Source organism: Pimephales promelas, chromosome 2 (assembly GCF_988280905.1).
Source record: "Pimephales promelas chromosome 2, fPimPro1.hap1.1, whole genome shotgun sequence".
Taxonomy (NCBI): Eukaryota; Metazoa; Chordata; class Actinopteri; order Cypriniformes; family Leuciscidae; genus Pimephales; species Pimephales promelas.
The window spans coordinates 21,618,119-21,627,494 of NC_142770.1; the positions used below are offsets into that span (position 1 = coordinate 21,618,119).

The following is a 9,376-nucleotide window of genomic DNA, read 5'->3' on the forward strand; positions in this document are numbered from 1 at the left end:
GGCGGACGGACGGACGGACGGAGAGATGAAGATGGCGCAGCACCGGCGATGAAGAGTCTCTCGTTCACACCGGAAAACCGTATCGATTAGGCGTAGAAGAACACCACGCGCGCGCACGACTCGAGAAACCCTCAAGGTTAGTTTGTCCTCGCGCTGTTTTGTCGGATTCCAGCGCTAAATCACGACTGACCGAGTCAATGAAATAAATAAATGATCGTCTCCATCCTCAGATGTTGCTGCCGTCGCATCCATAACGGGAGATCCAGGCGCGCGGGTGGGAAACCTGAGCTGACGTGTGAATTATGTCGTTTGTTTTATGAAACACACTGCTGTGAGATAAACACGTCCGAGATTCTGCTTGAACTTTAACGTGTCATCGTACATGACATTTAACCGAAACTCTTCTGATATCTTGGTTATTTTACCGGGATCATGTGGACACCGACCGAGGACGAGAAAATCGGAGTGGGTGAGTTGAAAATGTGTTTATTTATCATTCTTGATGTAAACATAAACATTCAACTATTAGTCAGCGACTGATTCCAAGTGTTTTACGTGTCATTTAATGATTTGAAAAGGCAAATGACATGCTGTAATATGAAACTATGCCATATAAAAAGGCATGTTGAGAGTGGAGAAATTCGTAACCCGTTTTATACCTACTGGTAGCCTACTTTCATCAGGGTATTACTATAAATTGTATTGAATTCCTTGTGTAAAATTTTGTCTGCACGACTGTTGAATACTAAGATGATGTTACAGTAGTACACATACACACACACTTATACACACACTGCTGATGTTGAAGATGCTCGACTGACCGACAGGGGGCGATACGAGCGGTGCGTTTCCAACAGGTGCATAAGGTGGAAAACATCTAACATTTAGGTCTATCGCTCATCATCCACATGATGACCATCACCATCATCATCTCAGCTTCCAAAACAAAAGCACACCATCTTCATTGTTGAAATGCACCATCAGCATGTTGCAGTGGTCACTGTTTATCCGAAAGCTTCGTGTCAGTGTGTGAAATGCCAGTGCTGTTTGCACCTCCCCTACTGTTCCTGACAGAAGCACACAAGCTTCGTGTACAAACAGAGGCTAATTCAAACGCTGAGGTTATTAGTATTGTCTACCTTCAAAAGAATGAATCATACAGGGGGGTATTGCTGCAGTAAATACAGGGAACTTGACTTATTATCCTCATAAGGCCCTGATGAGTCACCATTTTCAGGGAGAACAGCATTAATGGTGGGTGTATGATTGGTCTTGTACAATCTAGTTGTCATATCGGTCAGATGAATGCAGATTAATAAAATGCATTGTTGTGTAGACTCAGTCCCGTTGGGTTCACTTCCTGTGCTCGTGTGAGTCACAATACAAAATGGCAGCCTTCATTACTATATCTTAGCTTGATGATATTTTTGGGGTGTTTTGTTGTGGAACAGTGGGTTGAGTACTGTAAATTACTCCTATTTTCAACGCTTCAAAGTTTAATTACTCATACTGGGTGATTCTTTAAGCAGATAATTAGGGCAACTTTTTTAGTCTCCAAGGATGGTTTTAAAGAAAAATACCTTTTTTTGAGGGAAAAAAACTATTTAAATAATTAATTATAGCCTTATTTTTTTGGTTGCATTTTATCTTACAGTATGTGTGCTTACCTGAGAAAGTAATATACTGTAACTACATGGGCTAAGGTTAGGTTTAGCTATTGACATGATTATAATTTTTAGTAGTTAGCAGCATTTTTAGTACAGTAGTTTTCGCTGATCCTTTACGCGAAAAACACAAAGGATTTTCTTTTGTCGTGTAAACATACCCCAAGGCATTCAACTTTTCCTCAAAAAAGTCACATTTCATTACCATAACACAAATCAATATTATCATTAGCTACAACTATTCAAAATAGTTTTTCGTTAATTAAAATACAGCTGAAAAAAATATAAATATTATTTTAGTTAAAAAAAAAAATACTTGGAAAAATTTGAAAATAAATCTTGTTTTGTCAACTGAATTAAACTAATATTAGGGTGAAGTACTACTAAAATTATTTTTAAAAAAGTATAAGCACATAACAACATTACTCAAATTTAAACTAAAATAATAAGTCAAAATTAGGGCTGGGCAACGATTAATCGCGATTAATCACATCCAAAATAAATTTTATATGTGTGTGTGTATGTACTATAATTATTTTGTATATATATTCACACGTGCATGTATGTATTTAAGAAAAATGTGTTATTAATATGTAAAATATTAATATTTATATTTAATATAAATTATGTATAAATATATATTCATGAAAATATTTCTTAAATATATAAATACATGTGTGTATTTATATATACAAAATAATTATACACACTACACACACATATATTATGTAAACAAAAACTTTTATTTTGGATGCGATTAATCGTTGCCTAGACCTAAATATTTTAATAGTATATACAGTACATAATAGTAAAATAACACTACTATCACTATACAACATACCACTATACAAATACACTTCTTGTTGATCAGATTTAAACAAGTTACATTCACTCTAATGTCGTCATAAGTGTCCCTAATCGAAGAATAACACGTGAAATGATGGTGATATTCAGTTTTCTTCTTCTTTGAAGCAGCATCTTGTTTGCAGGGAACAGCAAAGCAGTCAAAGTAAATACGAGCAAGTTTGAACTTTAAAATCTCTCCTCAGGGAGCCATATAACCTCAGATACGGCCCATTTGTCAGAGCTGTCATCCGACATCTGCTTTAGTTTTAATGACTATACTTTTAAGAGCTGCAGAATTATAAACCTATAGGAACAGAGCAACTATTTGTCATCTAGAAAAGCAGATCTGTCAAGCGGATGGGAGTTTTAGACTCGGAGGCAGCAGAAGGTGGAAACTCATGGATGTTCTCCAAAAGACCGACCATCCCCCCCCCCCCCCCCACCCCATCCCGAGAGTCTGGCACGCCATTGAAAAAACAGCTATTCACGCTGGCTCTGTGTGAATGGGTCTTTGTGATGCAATGGCCATGTTGAATGTGACGCTAACCTCACAGCCTGCTAATGCACCACAGTTCACATCAATGAAGGCCATTTTCTCCCCATCTCTATGTTTACTGTAGAAAACATGTTGAATCAATTGTAGTACGGTATTAATTCTGCTTATTTGTTTAGTTATTTTACATTAACCATCACTGCTACTTGACTTTTAATACCATTTTTGGGACCAAAACAGGTGATATTGGTGCCGAAACCCAACATTGTACAACCGAGGATATTCGAAATGATGATTACCACCACATATTACAAATTCCACCTCTTATTTTGATCATGAGGACAAGGCTACTAAAGTACGGCCTCATTTTAGTAACTACACTATTCAGCACTGCCTCCTCTACATAAGTCATAGGCGACATTGTTGATATAATGGAGATAATAAGCTGGATAATCTTCAGTAAGAGGGCCAGACTGCCCAATTTTATGGTTAAAGAGCCAAATTTCCTCTAATGCCTAGAGGTGATGTATAATTTACTAATGTGCACAATTACGTCCCATTTTGATCTGGCATTGTCATCTTGAACTCACACTGACACCTAGTGGTGTGGATGTAGAATCACATAAGAGTTTACAGTTACTGATGCCATTGCATAAATGTGATATTTGCCGTGGGACATGATTTATTCTGTCAGAAAACGAGTCCAATTTTAAGAAATTATCAAGATAAAGTGAGTTTTATTCAGCTGGTCATGTGATTTCAACATGGCTGCCCCCATGAGGTGACCAGATCCTCCTTAAGCAGAACTGCTTTTTTTGATATAACTGCTGTCTTCATCTCATAGTGTACATGATTTTCAAAAATACTTCTCAGTTGTTCATGTAAAACTTCTTTAATGAGGGAAAAAATGAGCGCTCTATTAAATGTGAATGTTTATCGTTAGCAAAATAGTGATGTATCGACCAGGCTGATTAATCAACACCCTGCTCTATAGACATCTGAGATCAGAGTTCGGTAAATTCGGAAGTAGGAAGTTTAAAACATGTGCTAATAGACGTGATAGTGCTAATAGCACTCTTCTAGTCCCTTTTGAGATTTGTTTGTCATCTGTAACTCTGCTTAAAGGAAGGAGTTAACAGGCAGATAGGGGAACTATTATGTCCCCTAATTTAATCTGTATTGGATGGATGGCTATTGAGGCCCAGCCGCATGCTGAGCCTGGGGACACTTTGGATTTGCCATTGAATATTCATCTTTGCTTAATGAAGAGGCTGCGCTCAATTAGAATATTATAGAAGGATGTGATTGTGGGCTGTCAAAGAGGCGGGGTGAGAAGGAGGGGGTCCATTGTTGCTCAGGAGATCATTAAATGCAGTTATGAGCCTATGACAGGAAAAGAGTGCTCAGGATTTCTGAAGTGTTGATGGAGGCACTGTGAGAACTTTTATTGAAAAAGTAGGTGGTGGAAAAAGTTTGTTTGTTTGCGAGACTTGTCACATTGCAGACTCACTGCAGTTAGTTATTAGCAATGTTTGCTAAGGCTGATCCCTGCTGAGGTGTGCTATTATTTTTCTAAGTATCCAGACTTGAACTTTTCACCTGATTGACATTAAAATTGTCGATAGAATCACATAGACCAGACTATCAATATTTGGAGTTTACTTGTTAGGTGGCTAGCAAATGAATATCAACATGCTAAAACAAGCTAACTTGTAATCTAGCAAAACAAATTAGCTCCAAATCAACAGATGTGAGAGATTGTTAATGATTTTAGGTTTTGTTTAGGCTAGTAATGCTAATGACTAACTATCTTATAAACTTTTATTCGAAAATTGGTGGTGGAAGTTTGTTTGTTTGGGAGGCTGTCACATTTCAGACTGCAGTTGGTTATTAGCGATGTTTGCTAAAGCTGATATACCTTGAATCTTGTTGAGATGAGGCATTATTTTTCTTACTGTCCAGATTTTTCACCTGACTGACAATAACATTGGCAATAAAATCACATATACTTACCTCTAACTGTGACCAGAATATCAATGGAAGTTATGTAGGTATTAGGTATTTTTAGCACATGCTAAAAATGTTAGCTTGTAAACTAGCAAAACAAAATGAGCTCCAAATCTACTTCTGTGAGAGATCATTAGTATAATATGCTTACCAATTTTGGTTAGGCTAGTATCACAACACAGACTTAGGCGTTAGCAAGTGGCTAGCAAACAAGCTAACTTGTAAAGTAGCGAAACAAAACTAGCGTTGAGTTTATTACTATAATTTGCTTACCAAATTTGGGTTTGTTAAGGCTAGTTACAGAAATTACTGATAAGTCTCAGTGCTGTTATTGTAGCATCTAAACAATTTTTGCTGTTCATACTGTTATGTTGATAACATAGATCTCTTGTGGAACCATTTCACCCATTGTGTGGATCCAAAATGTGTGATTGTGCTGAATATCAGCAAGAGCGGAGCACAGGGAGAAAGATGCATACAGAGGAGGGAATAACATGGCACAAAACACAGGAGATGTCAACAGTCGATACCTCCACCAAACTGTTTACAGTCATTCTTAACCAGAGGGGGCTTGTACACACATGTCACTGTTGCAATGCAAGCAGACATGAACATTTGGGAAGGGAAGCTTGCTGGGGGAGTAGAATTGGCACGCTAGACCTGTCATGTCGAGCCCCCACACAAACTCACGCACGCTTTCGTTTGTGAGCTTCCTCTACGCGTACTCCCGCTGAATGTTTGCATGGGGAAATGTATGTCAATTATATTAAAAACTGATCGTTACTCTGATTTGGTCTTCGATCGGGCATTTAAAAGCTTCATTCTTAATGAAGTATTATGGTCAGCCTGTGGCGTTAGTGCAGCTTTCCTAGGTCTAATGGGTTTCTGTTGATAATTACTTTGTCTATTATGTAATTCATAATATAATTGTTCTACAACTAACTATAAGTAATTTTGCAACTACATGTCAACTAACTCTCATTAGAGTATTACGTATAGTCTTATCTCTGTTGAGGAGCATCAAAATAAAGTTAGCAGTAGGGCTGTACGATTTTGGCTAAAATCATAATCGCGATTAATCGAACAAGTTACCTCGATTACGATTATTGAACGATTATTTGTAATTTTTCTTTCTCATGTCACTGGCAAGAGCTTATACTGTAAATATGTTATTTTTTCGAATGAAAGAGTGCATAATCCTATCTTTGTGTTTCAGCTTTTAATGCTTATTTATTAAATATTTCAAACAATTGAATCAAACAAAGCATACAATGCTTGAAATAAAAACGTATTTAAAACTTAATGACTTTTTATATGTAAAAAGAAAGTTTCCTAATTATTTTTGTAAGCAAAATATGAATTATTGTAAATATTGCCATCTTAAAAGTAAAATAAAACTTGTACAAAACTAAAAAACGAATCCTTTTCATATTGTTTAGCATTTGTAAAAAATGTTTACAGTGGGCGGAAATATTAATAGGATTAAAAAAAATGGTTCTCAATTAATCATCCAGCCCTAGTTAGCAGATTATTAATACTCGAATGAGAGTTAGTTGATATGCAGTTGAAAATTAATAAGTAGTTTCAAAGTCACTTATAGTTAGTAGAATGTTTCCACATTCTACTAACTATAAGTGACTTTGACCATCGAAAAAAGAGTGTAACCAAAAAATTCATACTACTGACCCCCAAACTTTTTGAGCAGTAGTGTATAATATACCAACCTGAACAATTTAAAAAAAAAATATTTATGAATTTAAAATGTCAAATACAAGAAAAGAAAGAATGTTATTATTAGGGCTGTCAAACGATTAATCGCGATTAATCGCATTCCAAAATAAAAGTTTGTTTACATAATATATGTGGGTGCACTGTGTATAATTATTTTGTATATATACAGTATAAATACACACACATGCATGTATATTTAAGAAAAAAAATATTTATATATAAAATAGTGATATTTATATATAATATAAATTATATATAAATCTATATACAGTATTTACATGAAAATATTTTTTAAATATATACAAGCATGTATATATAATTATACACAGTGCACCCACATATATTATGTAAACACAAACTTTTATCTTGGATGCGATTAATCGCGATTAATCATTTGACAGTGCAGTTATTATTTTACGATAATGTAAAACCCAAATTAATGATGCTTTTCTGATTGAAACTAGACATTGATAAAAAAATGTTGGTGGAGCTTAAGTGAGTTATTCAGGAATTGTTTGGATGATAAAAAAAGTGGGCGATGCATACCAGAACATACCCCTTTTTCTAGGGGAGGGGCTAAACAACAAGCAACCTTGATGATGTCACTGGAAAAGAAAAGTTATTTCAGAAGTGTAAAATTGCAAATTTTGATTTATTTTGTCACTCTGCACAGCATTTATTATATAAGATAAATCACTCCGTATATCGTCTATAATGTAGAGTATGGAACAAGGATAAGGATTTATAGTTAAACCTCACTGTAACAATATAGATACTATCTCGGCTACATCCTCCTTCCGAGGTTAGAGCATGTTTTAATTGCGTTTAAATCATTACCGCTAAGTGCTCTGAATTAATTAGAAGATCTGATACCGAAGCAACAGAGCGAGTGGTTTTAAGGGAGGCGCTGTCCAAGGTGCTGAACACAGACGCATTGTTCAACACACACGGATTGATACCTGAGACGCTCTGGCAGCAAATGGGTTTACCACGCTAACGCTATCCTAACACCCGAGACACATTCAGCAAATCCTCGGTTAGATACTCCTTCAGAACTCGTCGAAATCCCGGGTATTATGTTAGTAGCGGCATAATCGCTGTGAAAGTGGCGCGTCGGAATCCTCCTATTTACCTTTTCCTCCGGCCGAACCTGACTCTCCTGAATTAACTTGACTGAGCAGCCGGCAGGTCATTAGTAAAACATTCTGGAGCTCTTGGAATAAGATCCCCTGATTTTTGCTAGCTGAACAAACTTGATTAGCTCTCTTTCAGTCACTCACTTCGTCTCAAATCAAACATTTACCTCGCATCAATATTTCCGATTTGAAGTAAATTCCAAGCACCTTTTCTTCACACACTTGCCTCTAGTCAAACAGTCTCTCTCTTGCTGTTTATTGCCCTCAACGATTGATTCTTTCTGTCGACAGCTTGCCCTAATGCTAATCAGTGAGATGTGCTACAAGATTGCGATATTTCTGTGCGTTAGTGGCTTTAGTTTTGGACTGACACCCACAGTGGATTCTTTATGAAGGTTTATTTAGTCGCCCTTTGATCATCCCTCATCCCCAGGGAGGCGAAGGCCTAAAATTGGCTGTTATCTTCCCAGGATTCAATCTGGATTTTTTTTTATGGTGCATGGATAGCTTGTTTTAGCAGTGAAAAGAATCCAGATTTTGATGCAGAGCGTCATTATGGGATGTTTTCAAGGACTAGTTTGAATGTGTGTGTGTGTTTTTTTTTTATAGAATACATGCATTTAGAAAGAAAAAAATACGGATAGATATTGAACAACAAAATGCTGGATGGATGGATAGATCAAAATGACAAAATGATAGATAGATTGTTCGTCATTGAAAGTATCTCTTCCTCATGAGGATGTGCTTTATTCCTCTTGTAGACAAGGCTGACAGAAGGGCCCTAAGCATTGTGGGATTCTGTCTGAGAGTTCCGTTGATGTTATGGCAACCGTTGTGGAACAGAAGCCGGCCTGCGGAACTCTGGCACAGGGATTCCAGCATTACCATAACAACCCTGTTGTCACAGTCAGATATTAGCATGGTTTAGTAAGCAAGTCACTGCCGAGGTGGAGAATCGCATGCAAGCCAACCTTGTGTTGTAGAGCAAATGTAGATTAGCATGAGGGATTGAGATATTTTGCTACTTATTTGTAATCTGTCGTGATGGAGATATCAGTAGTATAAAATTTTTTATATGTTAACACTTTTTGTTACTCTATCCATCAGTATATTATCTCACAGGTAGGAAAGTGCTACTAAAAACCTGTTCTCTCAACCAAATACACTCACCTAAAGGACTACTAGGTTCAATTTTTCATTAATGCAATTATCTAATCAACCGATCACATGGCAGTTGCTTCAATGCATTTAGGGGTGTGGTCCTGGTCAAGACAATCTCCTGAACTCCAAACTGAATGTCAGAATGGGAAAGAAAGGTGATTTAAGCAATTTTGAGCGTGGCATGGTTGTTGGTGCCAGACGGGCCGGTCTGAGTTACTGGCATTTTCACTCACAACCATTTCTAGGGTTTACAAAGAATGGTGTGAAAAGGGAAAAAACATCCAGTATGCGTCAGTCCTGTGGGTGAAAATGACTTGTTGATGCCAGAGGTCAGAGGA

At 36.8% G+C, this 9,376-nt stretch overlaps 1 protein-coding gene across 8 annotated transcripts in view; it reads left to right on the top strand.

Annotated features, from left to right (window-relative positions):
- dock3 (dedicator of cytokinesis 3) overlaps positions 1–9,376 on the top strand; it is a 230,941-nt gene continuing 221,565 nt past the window's right edge. For 7 of the 8 annotated variants that reach the window (XR_005622340.2, XM_089117902.1, XM_039668619.2 and 4 more), the window contains exon 1: positions 12–469. Coding sequence is in view for 7 of the 8 variants with exons in the window: in XM_089117902.1 (XP_088974028.1) it covers positions 433–469 (37 nt within the window). In the remaining variant the exon portion in view is untranslated. Of the gene's footprint in view, positions 470–9,376 lie in introns of all 8 variants that reach the window. The other variant, XM_039668620.2, reaches the window with a different exon arrangement.